Source organism: Caretta caretta, chromosome 10 (genome assembly GCF_965140235.1).
Source record: "Caretta caretta isolate rCarCar2 chromosome 10, rCarCar1.hap1, whole genome shotgun sequence".
NCBI classification, from domain to species: Eukaryota; Metazoa; Chordata; order Testudines; family Cheloniidae; genus Caretta; species Caretta caretta.
The window spans coordinates 42,136,031-42,158,824 of record NC_134215.1 but is presented as its reverse complement, the minus strand read 5'-3'; the positions used below and the strand labels follow the sequence as shown (position 1 = coordinate 42,158,824).

General features: G+C 46.9%; 1 protein-coding gene across 12 annotated transcripts in view; it reads left to right on the top strand.

Annotated features, from left to right (window-relative positions):
• Positions 1-22,794, top strand: part of NEO1 (neogenin 1) — a 517,036-nt gene that overhangs the window by 490,144 nt on the left and 4,098 nt on the right. For 10 of the 12 annotated variants that reach the window (XM_048866141.2, XM_048866140.2, XM_048866137.2 and 7 more), the window contains 3 exons: positions 14,871-15,029; positions 17,796-18,053; positions 19,448-19,584. In XM_048866141.2, coding sequence (XP_048722098.1) covers positions 14,871-15,029; positions 17,796-18,053; positions 19,448-19,584 — 554 coding nt within the window. The remainder of the gene's footprint in view (positions 1-14,870; positions 15,030-17,795; positions 18,054-19,447; positions 19,585-22,794) is intronic. The other 2 variants (XM_048866143.2, XM_048866142.2) reach the window with 1 other exon arrangement.

Sequence of the window (22,794 nt, the reverse complement as noted above, 5' to 3'; positions counted from 1 at the left end):
CCTCTGTCTTCTCTTCTCCAGATTAAACAAACTCAATTTTTTCAATTCTCCCTCATAGGTCATGTTTTCCAGACCTTTAATCATTTTTGTTGCTCTTCTCTGGACTTTCTCCAATTTGTCCACATCTTTCCTGAAATGTGGAACCCAGAACTGGACACAATACTCCAGTTGAGGCCTAATCAGCGTGGTGTAGAGACCCAGAATTACTTCTCTTGTCTTGCTTACAACACTCTTGCTAATACATCCCAGAATGACGTTCGCTTTTTTTGCAACAGTGTTACACTGGTGACTCATATTTAGCTTTTGGTACACTATGACCCCCTGATCCCTTTCAGCAGTATTCCTTCCTAGGCAGTCATTTCCAGTTTTGTATGTGTGCAATTGATTGTCCTTCCTAAATGGAGTACTTTGCATTTGTACTTATTGAATTTCATCCTGTATACTTCAGACCATTTCTCCAGTTTGTCCAGATTATTTTGAATTTTAATCCTATCCTCCAAAGCACTTGCAACCCCTCCCAGCCTGGTATCGTCCGCAAACTTTATAAGTGTGCTTTCTGTGCCATTATCTAAATCATTGATGAAGATATTGAACAGTACCAGACCCAGAACCAATCCCTGCGGGACCTCACTCATTATGCCCTTCCAGCATGACTATGAACCACTGATAACTACATTCTGGGAACGATTTTCCAACCAGTTATGCACCCACCTTATAGTAGCTCCATCTAGGTTGTATTTCCCTATTTTGTTTATGAGAAGGTCATGCGAGACAGTATCAAAAGCCTTACTAAAGTCAAGATATACCATATCTATCACTTCCCCCCATCTACAAGGCTTGTTGCCCTGTCAAAGAAAGCTATCAGGTTGGTTTGACACTATTTGTTCTTGACAAATCCATGCTGACTGTTATTTATCTCCGTATTATCTTCTAGGTGTTTGCAAATTGATTTCTTAATTAGTTGCTCCATTACCTTTCTGGGTACAGAAGTTAAGCTGACTGGTCTGTAATTCCACAGGTTGTCCTTATTTCCCTTTTTATCGATGGGCACTATATTTGCCCTTTTCCAGTCTTCTGCAATGTCTCCTGTCTTCCATAACTTTTCAAAGATAATTGCTAATCGCTCAGATATCTCCTCAGTCAGCTCCTTGAGTATTCTAGGATGCATTTCTGCAGGCCCTGGTGATCTGAAGACCTCTAACTTGTCTAAGTAATTTTTGACTTGTTCTTTCCCTATTTTAGACTCTGATCCTACCTCACTTTCGCTGGCATTCACTATGTTAGACGTCCAATTGCCACCAACCTTATTGGTGAAAACTGAAACAAATAAATCATTAAGCACCTCTGCCATTTCCACATTTTCTGTTATTGGCTTCCTCTTCTCCCTCCCTTCTCCCCCCCACCCCACCCCAACGGGCCTACTCTGTCCTTAGTCTTCCTCTTGCTTGTAATGTATTTGTAGAATGTTTTCGTGTGTCCTTTAATGTCCCTAGCTAGTTTGATCTCGTTTTGTGCCTTGGCTTTCCTAATTTTATCCCTACATACTTGTGTTATTTGTTTATATTCATCCTTTGTAATTTGACCGAGTTTCCAGTTTTTGTAGGACTCTTTTTTCAGTTTTAGATCATTGAAGATCTCCTGGTTAAGCCAGGGTGGGTATCTTGCCATACTGCCTATCTTTCCTCCCTCATAGTTGAGGTCGTTAACCAGAGGGAGACCCGGGGCTATGCCCAAGAATAAAGACTCAAAAAGACTGGATCTGTTTGGTTGAAAAATTTATCCGTCTTCCAACCTTCAGTTGAGAATGGCCAACTACCAAGCCACCCTTGGCTGCTATGACTACAATATGTGGCAGTCTATGGCCAATTTTGAGGTCTCACTGCCCGAAGGGTCCAGGAAGGAATTGTGGGCGATCCTCAAAGAGGACATGGCTGCAGTGAGAATGGCCCTCCAAGCAGCCTCAGATGCAGCAGACTCTGTGGCTCGCGCCATGGCCTCTGCCATCTCCATGTGAAGGTCTTCCTGGCTGCTCCTCTTGGGTCTGTCAACGGAGGCTCAGCAATCGATGCAGAACCTCCCCTTCGATGGCCAGGGCCTGTTTGCAGAGCAGATAGACAGTAAACTGCGTGGCCTTAAGGACTCCCGCACTATCCTGAAAACTCTGGGGCAGTACGTTCCCGATCCAGCCTATAAGTAGTTCAAACTGCAGCAATCTCAGAGCCAACCCCGCCAGGAGCCCCCCCATAAGAAAAGTATACCCCGGATCCGTCTGTCCCACTGTTCTCCAACTACCAGTTTGCGGTCCTCCTATTCAGCGACAGCACCCAGAGTGTTTACCAAGTGCTGTCGGTGGATGTCTGCTTACCTCAAGCATCAGGGTATCCAGATCTACCCGTACCTTGACACCTGGCTAGTCAAGGGCAACTCCAGCTCTCAGGTCCAGGAGAATGTTGCGGTGCTGCAAGCCACATGTGTCATTCCCTGGGCCTACTGGTGAATGACAAAAAGTCTATGTTAGTTCCAGTGCAAAGGATAGAGTTAATTGGAGTGGTGCTCGACTCAACCTGCGCCAGAGTGTTCCTGCCGCCAGACGTTGACAGATCGCATCGCGGAAGTCTCCGCATTCCCCCTGACTATAGCCAGGTCACATGGCAGCGTGCACATACATTGTCTGCCATTCCAGACTCCAGATGTGGTCCCTACAGCAATGGCTCGCGATGGTCTATTCCCAGTCCAGAGATCACCTGGACAATGTTGTTACCATTCCCCTGGCAGTACTCGCGTCAGTGCAATGGTGGACCTATCATACACGGTCCCAGAGGAGGTTCCATTCGACACCCCCCATCACTCTATCAAGTTGGTATCGGACACCTCGGACTTCGGCTGGGGCATACACCTCGGCGACCTCCACATCCAGGGTATGTGGTCCCTGGAGGAGATGACGTTACACATAAACATCAAAGAACTCAGGGCGGTCCGCTTGGCATACGGAGTCTTCCTACATCACCTGTCAGGAAAGGTGGTGAGAGTCCTGATGGATAACACGGCCTTGATGTTCTACATCAACAGGCAAAGCGGGGGAGAGCACATTCTTCGACTCTCTGCCAAGAGGCACTCCATCTCTGGGACTTCTGCATCAGCCACAAAGTCCATCTGGAAGCTTGTCATCTCCCTGGCGTCAAGAACACACTAACGGATCACCTCAGCAAGTACTTCTCCTCTCACCACGAGTGGTCACTCCACCTGGAGGTAGCCTGTATGATATTCCAGAGGTGGGGAACTCCCCAAGTAGATATGTTTGCCACCAGGCTAAACAGGAAATGCCACCAGTCTTGTTCACGGTAAGGCCTGGGCAAGGACTCCCTCTCCGATGCCTTCCTTCTGTTGTGGTCAGGGAACCTGATGTATGTATTCCCTCTGATTCCTCTCATCAACAGGGTCCTAGCAAAGATCAAGAGAGACAAGGCACAGATTATCATGATCACCCTGGTGTGGCCTCGCCAGCACTGGTTCAGCATGCTCATGAATGTGGCAGCGGCCCCTCCCTGGCCCCTGCCCAACCATCCAGACCTGCTGTCAGAGGACCATGGTCGGCTCCTGCACCCCAGCATCATGTCCCTCTTCCTCTCAGCATGGGTGCTGCGTGGCTGAACCCGGAGGAGCGGATTTGCTCGGATGAGGTCCAACAGGTCCTCCTGGGAAGCAGGAAGCCCTCAACCAGACTGACTTACCTGGCCAAATGGATGAGGTTTTCCCACTGGGCGTCTGAGCGTGGCATCTCTCCCTCACACACTTCCATACAGTCTATCTTAGACTACCTGCTTCGTCTGAGGAACCAGGGCCTGTCACTCTCTTCTATTAGAGTGCATCTTGTGGCCATTTCCACTTTTCACCACCGATCCAAGGCTAGACGGTGTTTTCTCATGACATGATTGTCAGATTCTTGAGAATCCTCGAGAGACTCTTCCTGCAGGTACAGACCCCTGTCCCACAACTTGGTCATCAGCCAAGAATGGTGACTCTCACAGCTATAATTCCATCATTAGATTCCAGAGATTGGTTTGTGGCCCTTGATCTTCAGCATACGTTTTTTCACATTGCATTTCACCCCCTCACAAGAGGTTTCTTTGTTTTATAGTCAAAAAGACTCAAAAAGATTGGATCTGTTTGGGCGAAAAATTTATCCGTCTTCCTGCCTTCAGTTGAGAGTGGCCAACTACCAAGCCCCCCTTGGTTGCTATGACTACAATATTGGCAGTCTATGGCCAATTTTGAGGTCTCGCTGCCTGAAGGGTCCAGGAATGAATTGTGGGCGATCCTCAAAGAGGACATGGCTGCAGCGAGAGTGGCCCTCCAAGCAGCCTCAGACACAGAAGACTCTGTGGTTCACACCATGGCCTCCGCCATCTCCATGTGAAGGTCTGCTTCCTGGCTGCTGCTCTTGGGTCTGTCAACGGCGGCTCAGCAATCGATGTAGAACCTCCCCTTCAATGGCCAGGATCACTTCCAGTATCGATTGCTTCCATTCAGCCTCTTCTCTGCACCAAGCGTGTTCTCAGAAGTTATATCAGTGGTAGCCGCTCACCTATGACAGCTAGGTGTGTTCATTTTCCCTTACCTCGATAATTGGCTTCTTAAGTACTGATTGTACAACAAAATTCTTTCTGCAGTACGGATAACCATGTCTCTATTCTACAGGTTAGGTCTTCAACTCAACATTGGAAAAATCCATTCTGACCTCAGTATAGCAGATACAATTCATAGGGGTGTCTCTGGATGCTGTAACAGCCAGGGCTTACCTACCTGTTGACAGGTTTATGACCCTAACAAACGCCATCTCCAGGTTTCAAATAAGCCTGCAGGCATTGAAAAGAAGTTGTCTTCAACTGCTATGACTTGTACTTTTGTAAAGCAATGTGCCCGGTATATAGCCGGTATATCTGCCCAGAATATAGCTGGTATGTAGCCAATCACACCCTCATCTCAACCTGTTACCTTCCAGGCATACAAAACACAATGTCTGACAATCTGAACAGGCACTCACTAGATTCCGAGTGGGACTCAGAGTCTCAAATTCTCAAACATATTCTTCTTACTTGGGGGCATCCAGATGTGGACTTTGCCATCACTACCAACAGGAAGTGCAAGAAATTCTGCTTGAGATAGGGACTGGGTCCCAATCCCTAGGAGACACCTTCCTAATTTTTTGGACAAGGGGTCTTCTTACAGTATACTCCCCAAAACCATTGATCCTCAGTGTGTTGAACAAGATTAAACACGACTAAGTCAGAATCATTCTAGTTGTACCAACTTGGCAAAGACACGTGTGGTATCCTTACCTGATTCGCCTCATTTCTTGTCCACCATTGAGACTTCCAACCGTTTTGATTCCAGTCAGACTTTTCATCTCAACTTGAGAATGCTTCAGCTCAGAGCTTGGCTCCCTGATGGTTCTTGGGGCTGGAGATTTCAGCAGAAGTACAACAGGTATTGTTAAAGAGCAGGAAGATATCTACCTGAAACACTTAACATTGAAAATGGAAGAGATTCCACCACTGGTGTGCCCAGGGGCAGTTTTGCTCTCTGCTGTTCTCAATTACCTGTCGGAATTAAAAAAGATAAGTGTTTCTCTGAGTTCCATCAAGTTTCACTTGGTGGCTATCACAGCCTTTCATTCACTGGTAGAGGGATTCTTACTGTTTGCCTACCCCACAACGGCAAGATTCATCAAGGGATTGATTAATCTCTTCCTGCAAATTAAAGGGCCCACCCTTAAACTTGGTTCTTAATTCCCTTATGATACCTCCCTTTGAGACACTGTGTGTCCTCTATTTTAGCTATCAATGAAAGAGGCTTTTTGGTGGCCATCACTTCTGCCAGGAGAGTTGGAAAAATGGGAACTTCAATGGCAGATGCTCCTTTTACATTTTTCTTCAAGGATAAAATTTGAATTGCAGCCACATCCTAAATTTCTTCCTAAAGTATCTCCTGAATTTCATATTAACCAGGTTATTTATCTTCCAGTTTTTATCCCAGAGCCACGCCAGACCAGAGAGGAAACTATCCTCCATACCTTGGATGTTAAAAGGGTGTTTGACTTTTATCTGGACAGACCTCAACTGTTTAGAAAGTCACCCAGACTGTTTATTTTGTGGACAGATCCAAAGGATCCACAGTTTTCACCCAAAAACTGTCGAGATGAATCTCAGGGTATATTATCTCTTGTTATGAGGCTGCCAGCATTCAGTATCCTTCTTGAGTTCTACCCCATTCAATAAAGTCCTAGTCTACCTCTATGGGAATATTGAAAGATGTTACAGTTGTTGAAATCTGTAGAGCTGCAAGCTGTATCTCAGTACATACTTTCTCTAAACATTATGCCTTGGTTCATGCCTCCAGTTCAGAGGTTTTGGTTGGCATTGCAATTATATCTTCAGTGTTAGATCCAGCTCTGAAGCTCCTTCCTCCTTCTGATGATATTGCTTGGGAATCACCTGAAGTGGAGCACCCATAGGGGCACTACTAGAAGAAGAAGAGGTTACTCACTTTGTGCAGTAACTGGAGTTCTTTGAGATGCGTGTCCCTATGTGTGCTCCACTGTCCGCCCTCTGCTTCAGAGTCTTGTCTTGCAGGACTTCACCATAGAGAAGGAACCAAGGGTCATTCACCCATACAGTTCTGTATATCCTCAACACAGGGCATGAGGCTATCTGGAGTATGTGTGCAGGCCAGATGAGCACTGCTACCGAAAAACCCTGATCAAAGGCACATGGGCCGTGTGTACACCTTAAGTGGAGCTCCAGAAGGGGGACACATCTCAAAGAACTCCATCACTGCTCAAGAGAAGGTCAAGGCTAGGCATAGGAGGGGAATTCCAGATGAAGGCTGGCATGCATTGACAGAACTGTGTGGTAAAGGAACACAGCACTTGCCTGATCTAAGCTCAGACTTCCTTGAGCAATCAGTTTACATACACCTCAGCTGGAGTACTGTGTCCAATATTGGTTGCCAATATATAGAAGGAATGTAGAGAATCTGGAAAGGATCCAGAGGAGAGTGACAAAGATGATCAAAGGGATGGAACGCAAGCCATATGAGCAAAGGCCAAAGAAACTGAGTATGTTTAGTTTGGAAACGAGGAGGTTAATGGGAGGACAATATAGTGGTCTTCAAATACTTGAAAGGCTGCCATTAAAAAGGTGGAGAAAAGTTGGTTTCTCTTGCCACAGAGGGCAGGACAGGAGGCAATGGGTTCAAACTACAGCATAGCAGATTTAGATTTAATCTTAGGAAAAAATTCCTAACTGTAAGCACAGTAGGACAATGGAACAGATGCCTCAGGAGATCATGGAAGCGCCTTCACTGGAGGGTTTCAAAAGGAGGCTGGGTTGCCATCTGTCCTGGATGGTTCAGGCACAACAAATCCTGCATCTTGGCAGAGGGTTAGACTAGATGTTCCTTGCGGTCCCTTCTAGCCCTGTGCTTCTTTCATTCTATGGTCTACATATCCAAGTAATCGCACCCATACTTGAGTATTTTTGAGAGAGGTTGTTGTGGCCAGTTCTTTACATCTCAACTTTCAACCTTCTGGTGCTTTGTTTAATTACATAAAAATACATAATTTTGAACTCTCACATTCCCTGGCCCCCACTTTCTTTTTCCAACTAGTCTGATGACATCAATAGCTCTGTTTCGGAATTTCTTAGCTTGCTCTTTCTTTCTATGCTCAAAGGTTTTTACAAGATTATAATTCTTAGAATGACAAATTGGGTTGTTGGTTTCTTTTTAACTACTCAGTGCAATGTTCCTTGATTTCTTCCTGTTTTACATACATTGGGGAAAGAGTGAAGAAAGACCGTCAAGATTTTATACTAATCATCTGTGCTCTGAGTAGTTACTTAAAAATTGTGTAAGCTGTTAAATATAGATGCCTTATGAGGAACCTGTAGTCATTTGAGTCTGATTCTGAAAGCTCTCCTCCATCCCGTGTAGGAAGGGTGTCAGGTGCAGTAAGGATGACGAAGGATTTAGATTTATATGATTTTTTGATGAATTCAGATGCCAAAAACCTATTCCCCCATTCCCTTGCACTCTTTTGATATTGAAAGCAGTCTTTTCCAAAACAAAATGCATTCCTTTAGTATGGAACAAGAGTAGCCTATAGATAAAGGCATGTAGATCCAATTCTACAGTATGCTGAGCATCTCCTGCCTGGTGCTAAGTGCCCTCCACTCTCATTGAATTCAGTGCATGTAGAGGGTGCTCAGCAGTGTGCATGATCAGGCCCGTAACATGGTATAGGTAATTAACTGTTACCTAAATTAGCTGTTACCACTCAAGAAAGAGATCTTGGAGTCATTGAGGCTAGTTCTCTGAAAACATCCACTCAGTGTGCAGCGGCAGTCAGAAAAGCGAACAGAATGTTGAGAATCATTAAGAAAGGGATAGATAATAGTACAGAAAATATCATATTTCCTCTATATAAATCCATGGTATGCCCCCATCTTGAATATTGCGTGCAGGTGTGGTTGCCCCATCTCAAAAAAGCTATATTGGAATTGGAAAAGGTTCAGAAAAGGGCAACAAAAATTATTAGGGTTATGGAATGGCTTCCATATAAGGAGAGATTAATAAGACTGGGACTTTTCAGCTTGGAAAAGAGTCGACTAAGGGGGGATATGATAGAGATCTATAAAAATCATGACTGGTGTGGAGAAAGTAAATAAGGAAGTGTTATTTACTGCTTCTCATAACATAAGAACTAGGGGTCACCAAATGAAATTAATAGGCAGCAGGTTTAAAACAAACAAAAGGAAGTATTTTTTCACACAATGCACAGTCCACCTGTGGAACTCCTTGCCAGAGGATGTTGTGAAGGCCAAGACTATAACAGTGTTCAAAAAAGAACTAAATAAATTAATGGAGGATAGGTCCATCAATGGCTATTAGCCAGGATGGTCAGGGATGGTGTTCCTAGCCTCTGTTTGCCAGAGGTTGGGAATGGGCAACAGGGCATGGATCACTTGTTCGTTCCCTCTGGGGCACCTGACAGTTGGCCATTGTCAGAAGACAGGATACTGGGCTAGATGGACCTTCTGTCTCACCCAGTATGGCCGTTCTTATGTTCTTAATGGAAGGATTTGGTCTCCTACTGTAGCAGTAAGTATTCTAGGGAGTTGGCAGTATCCAGTTCACGATGCTGACAGAAATAAATGTGTGTGGCATTATTTTTGCAAGGAACATTGAATCTTTTGCAAGATCAAACTTACTGTTCACTTGACTGGCATACATTGTGTTCTTTTTAATGAGAGACCTCATTGCCCAGAAATGTGAGCTATGAGCAGCATGTGTCTGTGATGAAGTAAGAATCTACCACTAATACAGCTGTCTGGGTGGCAGGTTAACATGATGTACTGAATGTCAAGGAGATATGTGACCTCATCTGGTTCCTCAAGAGCATCTTGAAGATTTTCCTTATGACTTTTCTTTTGGCTTAGATGTCTGTTTTATTAAACAACAGTTACAAGAGCCTCCAGCAACCAGGATCTGAGTTTGTAGACAATCAAAAATTTAATTAGGGTAAGACTCAAACATGTTTGTGTTCAGATACTCTCTCTGGTGAGACTGACACTGCAGCGATATCAGCTGCATTGGCTGCAGATAGCATTCTGACCCGGAGCTTCAAGCTTCCCCCAGAGAGTGCAGAAGAAATGGTTTATCTTTTGGTATTTCATTGAAAGAATCCATCCTTGTATTTTCAAAAAGGACACCCTGTCCACACTGAGAAGAAACCACAACTAAAATGCATCCTCACAGTGCAGGCAGCTTCTCTCAGGAAAGCATCTCCAAGCCTGTATGGCAAGAGCCTTGCTCTTCTTAGAGCAGAGGTCTTCCATTTGTGGGGGGCATGCCCTGGGGGCACAGAGTAACATTTTGGGGGGGTGGGGCGCGGCTGGGGCCTATACCAGCCCCCACAGGGGGCAGGGAGGGAGCCACTGCCCAACTCTGCTCCTGTCCCTGGCACCGGCTGATGGCCCCACACCCAAGGATCTGCTCCTGGCTGCGGCTACCAGCTCCGCACCCAGGGTCCCAGCTGTCCACCCCACACCCAGGGCTCTGTGCCTGGCCGCATCTGCAGGCCTTCACCCCTGGCCAAGGGGCTGCTCCCACCCCCAGCTGTGGCCCCAGCCTCAGCCCCCTTACCCCTATCTGTGTCCCATCCTCCCAGAGCCACGGCCCTGCTCCCAGGTCTGTGGGGAGGGGGGAACGGACAGGGATAAGGGTGGGGTGCGAGGTAAGACGTTTGGGGACCACTGTCTTAGACGGCCTCTGTACATTCCCATTTCTGGGATGGTGCCTGTAAGAGGGTGGCTCCACCTGGAGCACACACTTTTGGTAGGCCCCAGCATGATAGGCGCATCTGCCTCAGTTTCCCCTTTCAGAATTACCAGTAACTCCACTTCAGGCCCTCTCACTTAAATAACAACACTCCTGGGGGCCGGTTTGCTATAAATACATTGTGCAAAGGTCCAACCACATAGTTCAGTGTATCACCCCAGTGCAAGTAGTCATTAAAACCCCAAGATGCTCTCCCCCATCCCATGCACTGGGACCTTCAGTCACATCCAGACTCTTTGTGAGTCCTCTTCTGTCCCGCTAACAGGACAGCCACCCCAACCCTTCCAGCTGGAGTGCAACCCTGCTCTTCTCAGAGCATCCCTCACTGTTCCTCTGTGTCCACCTCTCAGGCATGCAGGTAGCAGCAGGAAAGCTTCTCTGCTGCTCACCCCTTCTGCTCTCTGTGGCCCTCTGCTTCAGCTCTCCAGCATAGAGCCAGCAGGCACCTCCCTCTACTGCTCCCTGGCCTTCAGCCTCTTTGGCCCTAGCTCTCTGGCTTGGGGTGCCAACCAGCAAACCTCTCTCGTTGCTCTCATATCTTCAGTCTTCTGCCAGGAACCTCCTACAGTTACCTGGCTCTGGCAGCTCTCGCCGCCCTCTTTTCTAACTGACTCAGTCTGTGTTCTAAGGCAACCTTCACTTGCTGGGTCTCTCTTCCCTCTCGGTCCCAGATGCCCTCTTTTAAGCCCAGTATAAGTGGGCTCAGGAGACACAGGTGCACTGGCCCTGTCTCCTCTTAAAGGGTTATTGTCACCCTGTGACCACGACCGGTGCTTTGGCTCCTGGAACCCTCTTGAAAGCCCAAAGACACTGGATAAGCACCCCATTGATTCATCAAACATCAGATGCCAGAGATGATATAACTGTCTGAGTTCCTTCTACCACCACACTGAGTGCTGAGCATCACTTGGAGTGTCTTGGTCTGTGCCTGCAGGTCTCTTCCTTGGGCTCTTTTTCGGTTAATTTTTAAATACAGTTAAATAGAGATCAGTCAGTAATTAGGGTAATTGGATGGCATTACTTGAGCTGGGGGAAATCTAGAGTAAAAAGTCTGGTTCTAGAAGCTGCTGTCTGTTTGGTTTAGTGAAAGGTGGGGAAGGGGGGATTGCCTAAGCTGATGGAACCTGGCACCATCTCAAGGGGCTTTGAAGGTGTTTTTTCACAGGAACCACTTTCATCAACTCGGATAATATAGAACAGCTGAGGGGCTACTGCCCAGGCTCTAGCCTTCTCCCAGCATTGTCGCTCACAAAACCAGTCTCATCAAAGTTGTTGGCAGCTGCAGTTGTATTAGCAGCCTCAGGCATGTCCGAAGGCACCTGTTCTTAGCTCCTCTGGTGCTGGCTACTGCAAAACAAAAATTTTAAAGGGTCCTACAGAACCATTGTTATCAGTTTGTGCCCCTTTTTCCTGTCCTTCTGGAGACTATCTAATTTCTAAGACTGTAGTTTTGAGTCTTCAAAATTAGCCCCTGCACCATGATCTTTGTTAGCTGCTTGTTCATTTAAGGTGTTGGTTTTAACTCACAAACCCGCAGATGGTTTAGGGTCTGGGAATCTGACAAATCTGCATTCAAACTGGAGTCCAATTCATTTAAACATGTGATGGGCATTAGCAGGGTGTTCTCTGGGATTGTCCCTCCCACAGTATTCTTGTCAGCAAGTTAAGGAAGTATGGGCTGGAAGAATGCACTATAAGGTGGGTAGAAAGCTGGCTAGATTGTCGGGCTCAACGGGTAGTTATCAATGGCTCCATGTCTAGTTGGCAGCCGGTATCAAGTGGAGTGCCCCAAGGGTCGGTCCTGGGGCCGGTTTTGTTCAATATCTTCATAAATGATCTGGAGGATGGTGTGGATTGCACTCTCAGCAAATTTGCGGATGATACTAAACTGGGAGGAGTGGTAGATACGCTGGAGGGGAGGGATAGGATACAGAAGGACCTAGACAAATTGGAGGATTGGGCCAAAAGAAATCTGATGAGGTTCAATAAGGATAAGTGCAGGGTCCTGCACTTAGGACGGAAGAACCCAGTGCACAGCTACAGACTAGGGACCGAATGGCTAGGCAGCAGTTCTGCGGAAAAGGACCTAGGGGTGACAGTGGACGAGAAGCTGGATATGAGTCAGCAGTGTGCCCTTGTTGCCAAGAAGGCCAATGGCATTTTGGGATGTATAAGTAGGGGCATAGCGAGCAGATCGAGGGACGTGATCGTTCCCCTCTATTCGACATTGGTGAGGCCTCATCTGGAGTACTGTGTCCAGTTTTGGGCCCCACACTTCAAGAAGGATGTGGATAAATTGGAGAGAGTCCAGCGAAGGGCAACAAAAATGATTAGGGGTCTAGAACACATGACTTATGAGGAGAGGCTGAGGGAGCTGGGATTGTTTAGCCTGCAGAAGAGAAGAATGAGGGGGGATTTGATAGCTGCTTTCAACTACCTGAAAGGGGGTTCCAAAGAGGATGGCTCTAGACTGTTCTCAATGGTAGCAGATGACAGAACGAGGAGTAATGGTCTCAAGTTGCAGTGGGGGAGGTTTAGATTGGATATTAGGAAAAACTTTTTCACTAAGAGGGTGGTGAAACACTGGAATGCGTTACCTAGGGAGGTGGTAGAATCTCCTTCCTTAGAGGTTTTTAAGGTCAGGCTTGACAAAGCCCTGGCTGGGGTGATTTAACTGGGAATTGGTCCTGCTTCGAGCAGGGGGTTGGACTAGATGACCTTCTGGGGTCCCTTCCAACCCTTATATTCTATGATTCTATGGAACTCATTCTTGGTTACCAGTTCCAATTGGTTAACTCTCCAGAAACACTGCAAATCCATTTTTCCCCTCAGACATTTGGGAAGGGAGTGCAATGGAAAGTGTAGGACTTTTGATGTTAATTGACAGCTGTTTATTTATGTGCCCCATCTGTTATCTTATAATGCATCATTTTTGAGATGTGTATTTGTAATCATTGTGAAAGCGCCCAGAGTTGTCGATGGGAGTTTTTTTTCTACAAGTTAAAATAGCTACAATTTATGGTGATAGTTTGTGCTTCCCAATTTGATGACATGATAGATGCCCCATGGTTTTTGTGACTGCTATAATCTCAGCCAGGTAAGATCTCCCTTTTACTGCAGATCTCTGAATACATTGCCTCCACAAATTCACACCCTCCCCACCTCAGAGACTGTTATCCAAACAGGTGAATAGGAATGGAGGGAGCAGGGGTTTCATTCTTTATAACCAAACTTTGTGTACAAACTTGCATGCAGTGAGGCAGGAGGCCCTAGCTGTACCAACTACTTTAAAACTACTACTTTACCCCCAACTACTTTGGGGCTGGGGATAGCTCAGTGGTTTGAGCATTGGCCTGCTAAACCCAGGGTTGTGAGTTCAATCCTTGAGGGGGCCATTTGGGATCCTGGGGCAAAAATTGGGGCTTGGTCCTGCTTTGAGCAGGGGGTTGGACTAGATGACCTCCTGAGGTCCCTTCCAACCCTGATATTCTATAATTCTATGAAAAGATTCTGGATTCACATGGTGTGTGACTTCTAACAGGGGAGTTTTAGAGGCAATAGGTCTGGGCAACTTCATGTTTGGGTAAGTAACCGACTGCAGTTTTCTTATTCTTTAACTATGGTGCTAGCAATGAGGCCTAACCTTCAGCATATCCCTCCAACTTTCTTTTGGGCCATTTCTTGAGTAATCTAGTGTTTGAGTTTAGCATAAGAACCAAATCCTGTGTAAGACAGCCCTCCAAATTCTGGAATGTAGTGTGAACTTGCAGTTGTAGAAACCCTTGCTTTGCTGTTAATGTCACTGCCACAAGTTGAGGAGAATGTAAGATATACAAATGCTGCCCTCTTGAGAAATTCAAGTATTCATACCTCTCAGGCAGAAAGAAAAGTGTGGAGAGAAAAAAAGGCCTCCAATTTGAATGTATTGGATGAGAATTCTGCTGATTCTGAGCAGAAGGCATGAATAAATCTTTTGCATCTCATCCTGTGCGTCTCACCATCTGTCTAGCATTATTTAATTAACCAAAGGTACTGTAATACTTGTTCATGCTTGTTGGAAAATTAAATTCTCTCAGACTGAAATGGTTTTCACAGTTTGAGTTCACATTTCCATTCCCCTTATTAGGTGTGAAGTTTACATCCTAGAGTCATACAGGAAAGCTCTAAAAGGAGCTGATCCTCATGTTCTCAAGAGGCCTCTCGGTGAAAGCAGGTGACCAGGTGGTGTGTTCTTTCAGCATAAGAAAAATGATGAGAAGACTGATGTCGGGAGGGTGTTTTTTTTTATAGTAGGGGGTAGAGCGGGAATTTGATGTTAAAATAAGTCCACTTGATTCCTTTCTGAATCTGATGAATGACTGGCTACCTTGTACTGTGCCGTTGAGGGAGAAGGGAGGGGTGCAGTGCATTTCTGTATGTGTGCGTGCTTGTCAGTATGTTAAGCGTTTTTTCTGTCTTGTGTCCATTCACAGCTGTGATTAGCGCTCATCCCATCCATTCACTCGATAACCCTCACCATCATTTCCACTCCGGCAGCCTCGCTTCTCCAACTCGCAGCTATCACCATCATCAGGTCAACCCTTGGCCGATTGGCACGTCCATGTCCAATTCAGACAGGGCCAATTCCACAGGTGAGAGATGAATGACCAGGTAGCATTCATTTGAAAGGGAACTATTCACAAAATGTGGAAAGCAAAGTTCCAAGGAAAACCCTCAAGTCATCTTTAGTAGTTTACTCTGATCAGTCCCCATTGCTCTTATGGTCTCCTTAGAAGTGAGAAAATAGCATACCCTGTGCCTACTGATATTTTTTCCTTTCCATATGTCAGACAATGAGTCTCCTTGTTTTGACTGAAACTAAAATGAACATGTTTGGGTGTTTGGCGTGGCAGCTGCAGCTTAACTTGCACCACACCTCATCACAGTGAGCAGTGTGCTTTGTATAACCAATTCAGCACTGAGAGCCCATCTCTGGGAATAGTGTTTGCTAGTTCATTCCTACTGAAGACCCAGAAATGGAACAGAAGAGTTATCAGCTTTATTTTTATTTCCCAGTAATGCAGTGATGAGTTAAGAATGAACAAAATCCCCTTTGTACTTATGAAGATTTTGCCCCAATTATCTGAATTTTGCTTGGGTCAAATGTTGAGCCTGAGATATCGGATAGTGTCCTTTTTTAGCACCTATAGAATCTAAAACCCTGTTTACATTTAATTTGTGCACACTTAGAACATTAATAACTTCCCTGATTGGTTGTGTTAAAACAACAACAAAAAATCTTGATCTTTCCTACATAATGTTTTTAAGCTTCAGGCACAGTGGTGTGTAAGTACAAGTCTTGCAGTATTCCTATTAAAGCAGCCAGTGCTATGAGAAATATCTAGGCAACATTGCTGTGTATGCTGTAGGAATCACAAATAGTTAAACTTCTTAGGATACAATGAATGCAATGCCTCCAGTCCAGGGGTGGGCAAACATTTTGGCCCGAGGGCCACATTGGGGTTGAAAAACTGTATGGAAGGCTGGGTAGGGAAGGCTGTGTCTCCACAAACAGCCTGGCCCCCGCCCCCTATCTGCCCCCCTCAGATCCCCCAACCCATCCAAACCCCCTGCTCCTTGTCTCCTGACCGCCCCCTCCCGGGACCCCCTGCCCCTAACTGTGCCCCCCCCAGGACCCCACCCCCTATCCAACCCCCCCTGTCCCCTGACTTCTCCGATCCCTATCCACATCCCTGCCCCCTGACAGCCCCCCCAACCCATCTAACCCCCCTACTCCTTGTCCCCTAACTGCCCCCCCAGGACTCCTGCCCCCCCTCCTCCCTGTCTCCTGATAGCCCCCCCCCCCCCCACTCCCCCGAGCCTCTGCCCCATCCAACCACCCCCTGCCTATCCTCCACCCTGGGACTCCTGCCCCTTATCCAACCCCTCCCGCCCCCTTACCATGCCACTCAGAGCGGCAAGACAGGCTTACTGGAAAACCTGGCAGGTAGGCGGGCGCAAGCTGCACTGCGCCCATGGCTGAGGGGAAGAGGGGACAGCGGGGTAGGGGCCGGGGCTAATCTCCCTGGTGGGGAGCTCAGGGGCTGTGCAGGATGGTCCCGCAGGCTGGATGTAGCCCACGAGCTGTAGTTTGCCCACCTCTACTTTAGTCTGTTGTTAGATTCTGAATCCTAATAAGGTATCATAGGCAACAATGATGCTTGTACGGTTGTTTTCTGAGACTTGGAATGTCTCGGTTCATAGACAAAGCTTCAAATACCTCATGAAGTTGCTAATATGCAGATGAAGGATTGTGTTGTAGTAGAAGGTATTGCTTGTTTGTTTTTTGTACTATTCAGATGATTATGGGAGTAGCAGCTCTTGCAGCCAAGATATTTTCTTGTGCACAGAGTAGGTCAGATAGAGATACCATAAAAATACAAGATTCCCTTTCATTGCCCTGCCTTCATGATCCTGCAGAAGATTTTGGTTTCATCTATGTATCGCAATGATTGGTGATACATAAACAGGTAGATATTTGTAGTAGTTATAAAGTTGTGGAGTGTTCTAGTCTCAAATTAGAATTAAGATGTGCATCACATGCTGTTTATTTCTTAAACAAAAGCTGATGATGATACAGAATTTCATGGTGACTTTATGATGCACCATATTGATTGCTTAGGTATTGGGCTGATAATGCTTTCCCTTTGGAGCTGTGTACTAAAATGAACTCTTCTTTAATAGTCGACTGACCACCACTTGGCATATTATATCTTGATTGCTACATCCTATTTAGGCACAGTAACCTAGAAAAAAAGACAGAGAAGAATTGAAGTGCACATAGGTAACATTAGGATGAGTGTGGAGAAGAAGTCATTTGTGGTTATGCAATGTGGAAATGTGAATGGGATACACATTTTTAGATATTAAGGTTTGAGACACACTGTTGTTAGACCAGTATCATAGACCAAATCTATATATGAATTAGCGGTGATTTTGTTTTTCCCCTTGTGTTTCTTATTTGCCTGAAAATAAGCTGCAGAAACCTTGTAGGACAGCAAAACATCTGGTCAGCTGTGACCTCCTTTTGTGCCGAAGCTTGCATTGTCATGGGATGGCTGGTTTTTTTGGTTTGGGGTTTTTTGTTTTTTTTTTGTCTTGTGAAATTTTTATGGACTTACTTCTTAAAACAGGGCAGTTACATAGTATTGGATGTTAAGTGCTCAGGGGATTGTTGATGCGTGAATCAGTTCCCTAGCTTTAACCAAGATCTTCAGGAAAAGCGCTTGGTAGAGACTCCTGCTTTGGTCCCATGTGGCTATTGGGACACTGCAAAAGGAAATATTTAATAGCCTAGCTGAAAAGAGGGAAAACTTCCATGGAAGAAAATAAGACCCATTTTTACTTTCCCATTGTAGAATCTGTTCGAAATACACCAAGCACAGACACCATGCCGGCTTCCTCATCTCAGACATGTTGTGCTGACCATCAAGATCCAGAAAGTGCCACAGCATCTTATCTGGCCAATGCGCAGGAGGAGGATTCAGGTCAAAGTCTCCCTACTGCCCACGTTCGTCCCTCTCACCCTCTGAAGAGCTTTGCAGTGCCAGCAGTTCCACCCACAGGTTCCACATATGACCCTGCATTGCCAAGCGCACCATTATTGACGCAGCAAGGTGAGCAGGGTGGGGTGGAAGGATAAATGACATGGTATAGCTCTGAGAATCACAGTGCATATCCTGCACATGGAGGAGGATAGAGTGACAAATAGTGGAGTTGTCAGCGGAGATAGATGAGGGAGGGAGAGGAAAATGAGGAGTTGCTTTTGTGTTAAGGAAAAGTTAGCACATGTGACTCCATTTTGGTTTGGGGCCCACCATTGTCTAAAAGCAAGCACATCATGCGCCAGGAGGAGTCATTTGGGAAAGATTACACCTGACAGCCAAAGAGAGATGTTAGAGAGGTAGTAAGAGTTCAGACTGGGCTGAATTTCATACATGAAGTTTATTGCTGTCCTTGAAAACTAAATCTTCAAGTATTTGGATAATCCAAAGGGATGTTCAACTCCAGCGTTCGTTAATTTGAAGCATTAGTTCTAACCCACTGGAAAAGAAGTTTTATTCTGATAGAACCCTTTTGATCTGGCCAATTCAAGAGCATTCTCTGCACTGTGGCAATGCTTCTGACATTCCCATAACCACCTTCTCCGTCTGGACAGGGAAATTATGGCTAAGAGTCTAAGTTCCCTGTAAATTGCGCGGCCGCGCAGTAGACTATTTAGCGCCACACAGGCGCTCGGAGAATCCCCACCTAGCCCGGCCCCCAACCTGCCATTGGAGGGGTGTCCCTCCCCTGGCCCCAACTCAGCCTGCGGCCCGGACCTTCCACAGCTGGGGCGGCGTGGCCAGATTGGCTGGGGCAGCGCAGCCCGGGCTAGCCCCAGAGCAGCCTGGACCCAGGCGTGGCCAGGGCAGCCCTCCCCCGGCCTGGACTTGCTGTGATTGGGGGAGGGGCACCTATCCTGCAGCCCCAGCCCCAGAGGCAGATAGAGGCACCTCTCCACCCCAGCCCAGATGCTGCTGTGGGGAGAGAGCGCTGAGGGGAGTCTTTTCTCTCCCTGCCGTAGCCCCAGAGCACCCTCCTGCACCCCAAACCCCTCACCCCCAGCCCCACCCCGGAGCCCGCACCCCCAGCCGGAGCTCTCACTCCCTGCACTCAACCCACTGCCCCAGCCCTGAGCCCCTCATCCCTGGGCCAACCCCAGAGCCCACACCCCCAGCCGCCCTCACACACTGAACCCTCTGCCCCAGCCCTGAGCCCCTCATCCTTGGCCCAACCCCAGAGCCCACACCCCTGTACCCCAACCCTCTGCACCAGCCCTGAGCCCCCTCCCACACTCCAAACCTCTTGGCCCCACCCCCACCACATGCATTTTGTTATGTGCACCAATATGAAGGTGATGTGTCACACATCACCTCCATATTGGTGCACATAACAAAATTCATTCCACAGATGGGTGGGAAAAATTAGAGGGAACACAGCTAAGAGTATGTAACATTTTTGTTTTAAGCTTCTAACCATCCAGTTCACTCGGTGAAGACTGCGTCGATCGGGACTTTAGGGAGAACTCGACCGCCTATGCCAGTGGTAGTGCCCAGCGCCCCTGATGTGCAGGAGACCACCAGGATGCTTGAGGACTCAGAAAGTGTAAGTGTATTTACAGCTTTCTTGGCAGCACTTACCACAGCATGACAAACTTCCCTGGATGCCCGCAGAGAGCATTATAGTAATGCTAACCATAAGGGAGACGATTTCAAAGGCATAAAGGACAGTTAGGCACCCAGGTCAGGCACTCAGGTGTAAGAACTTATATAGACTAGACTAGAACACCCATCGACAGTCAGTGGGAGTTGGGCTCTGAACTGTCTTTTATGCCTTTGAAAGTCTCACCCAGGGCTAACTCCTTTTATATTTGTGGTGAAGTTAAGGACTTAATACTTAAGTTTAAGGCCTAATAGTTAGAGCCAAGCTTATGGTAATGCTCTGTCAGTATACTTCTGCCTCGATGTGCACTACTCCCTTTGTTCCACTCCAGGAGCCTTCCTGAGCAGGGATTGACAATTTTACCAAGTTCAGCAGAACCTCAAGTTAACAAACCTCTCAGTTACGTGAACGTGCAATAACGTTGTTCCCTTCCAGCACAGTTAGCTGAGGACGAGGAGCTGTCCAAGCCTCTGGCTTTCCCCTAACCTGTCTTGATGAAAAGAGGAGCAGGGTAAAGAGGAGCTATGTTAGACTTCTGCACTGGACTGTATGTGCCAAAGAATTACTGACTAGAGTGGGAAGCCCCAGCAAGCATTGTTTGCTTTCCTGGAAAGCCACTGCTGCTTCACATGCTATGACCTTGCCCAAGTTGGCATTTGATTTCCCTACAGTTGTTGTGAAAGAAGGCTGTGCCTGGATTTAACTGTTACTAGAAATCCCATGCAGCACAATCGTGTTACATCCCAAGGATGAAGAGTGGGGGTGACAAAAGGGGATAGTTGAGGATTAAAGTCAAAACACTTAAACCTGTGACCCTAAATCATAGAATCATAGAATATAAGGGTTGGAAGGGACCCCAGAAGGTCATCTAGTCCAACCCCCTGCTCAAAGCAGGACCAATTCCCAGTTAAATCATCCCAGCCAGGGCTTTGTCAAGCCTGACCTTAAAAACCTCTAAGGAAGGAGATTCTACCACCTCCCTAGGTAACGCATTCCAGTGTTTCACCACCCTCTTAGTGAAAAAGTTTTTCCTAATATCCAATCTAAACCTCCCCCACTGCAGCTTGAGACCATTACTCCTCGTTCTGTCATCTGCTACCATTGAGAACAGTCTAGAGCCATCCTCTTTGGAACCCCCTTTCAGGTAGTTGAAAGCAGCTATCAAATCCCCCCTCATTCTTCTCTTCTGCAGGCTAAACAATCCCAGCTCCCTCAGCCTCTCCTCATCAGTCATGTGTTCCAGACCCCTAATCATTTTTGTTGCCCTTCGCTGGACTCTCTCCAATTTATCCACATCCTTCTTGAAGTGTGGGGCCCAAAACTGGACACAGTACTCCAGATGAGGCCTCACCAATGTCGAATAGAGGGGAACGATCACGTCCCTCGATCTGCTCGCTATGCCCCTACTTATACATCCCAAAATGCCATTGGCCTTCTTGGCAACAAGGGCACACTGCTGACTCATATCCAGCTTCTCGTCCACTGTCACCCCTAGGTCCTTTTCCGCAGAACTGCTGCCTAGCCATTCGGTCCCTAGTCTGTAGCTGTGCACTGGGTTCTTCCGTCCTAAGTGCAGGACCCTGCACTTATCCTTATTGAACCTCATCAGATTTCTTTTGGCCCAATCCTCCAATTTGTCTAGGTCCTTCTGTATCCTATCCCTCCCCTCCAGCGTATCTACCACTCCTCCCAGTTTAGTATCATCCGCAAATTTGCTGAGAGTGCAATCCACACCATCCTCCAGATCATTTATGAAGATATTGAACAAAACCGGCCCCAGGACCGACCCTTGGGGCACTCCACTTGATACCGGCTGCCAACTAGACATGGAGCCATTGATAACTACCCGTTGAGCCCGACAATCTAGCCAACTTTCTATCCACCTTATAGTCCATTCATCCAGCCCATACTTCCTTAACTTGCTGACAAGAATACTGTGGGAGACCGTGTCAAAAGCTTTGCTAAAGTCAAGAAACAATACATCCACTGCTTTCCCTTCATCCACAGAACCAGTAATCTCATCATAGAAGGCGATTAGATTAGTCAGGCATGACCTTCCCTTGGTGAATCCATGCTGGCTGTTCCTGATCACTTTCCTCTCATGCAAGTGCTTCAGGATTGATTCTTTGAGGACCTGCTCCATGATTTTTCCAGGGACTGAAGTGAGGCTGACTGGCCTGTAGTTCCCAGGATCCTCCTTCTTCCCCTTTTTAAAGATTGGCACTACATTAGCCTTTTTCCAGTCATCCGGGACTTCCCCGGTTCGCCACGAGTTTTCAAAGATAATGGCCAATGGCTCTGCAATCACAGCCGCCAGTTCCTTCAGCACTCTCGGATGCAACTCGTCCGGCCCCATGGACTTGTGCACGTCCAGCTTTTCTAAATAGTCCCTAACCACCTCTATCTCCACAGAGGGCTGTCCATCTCTTCCCCATTTTGTGATGCCCAGCGTAGCAGTCTGGGAGCTGACCTTGTTAGTGAAAACAGAGGCAAAAAAAGCATTGAGTACATTAGCTTTTTCCACATCCTCTGTCACTAGTTTGCCTCCCTCATTCAGTAAGGGGCCCACACATTCCTTGGCTTTCTTCTTGTTGCCAACATACCTGAAGAAACCCTTCTTGTTACTCTTGACATCTCTGGCTAGCTGCAGCTCCAGGTGCGATTTGGCCCTCCTGATAACATTCCTACATGCCCGAGCAATATTTTTATACTCTTCCCTGGTCATATGTCCAACCTTCCACTTCTTGTAAGCTTCTTTTTTATGTTTAAGATCTGCTAAGATTTCACCATTAAGCCAAGCTGGTCGCCTGCCATATTTACTATTCTTTCGACTCATTGGGATGGTTTGTCCCTGTAACCTCAACAGGGATTCCTTGAAATACAGCCAGCTCTCCTGGACTCCTTTCCCCTTCAAGTTAGTCCCCCAGGGGATCCTGGCCATCCGTTCCCTGAGGGAGTCGAAGTCTGCTTTCCTGAAGTCCAGGGTCCGTATCGTGCTGCTTACCTTTCTTCCCTGTGTCAGGATCCTGAACTCAACCAACTCATGGTCACTGCCTCCCAGATTCCCATCCACTTTTGCTTCCCCCATTAATTCTACCCGGTTTGTGAGCAGCAGTCAAGAAAAGCGCCCCCCCTAGTTGGCTCCTCTAGCAC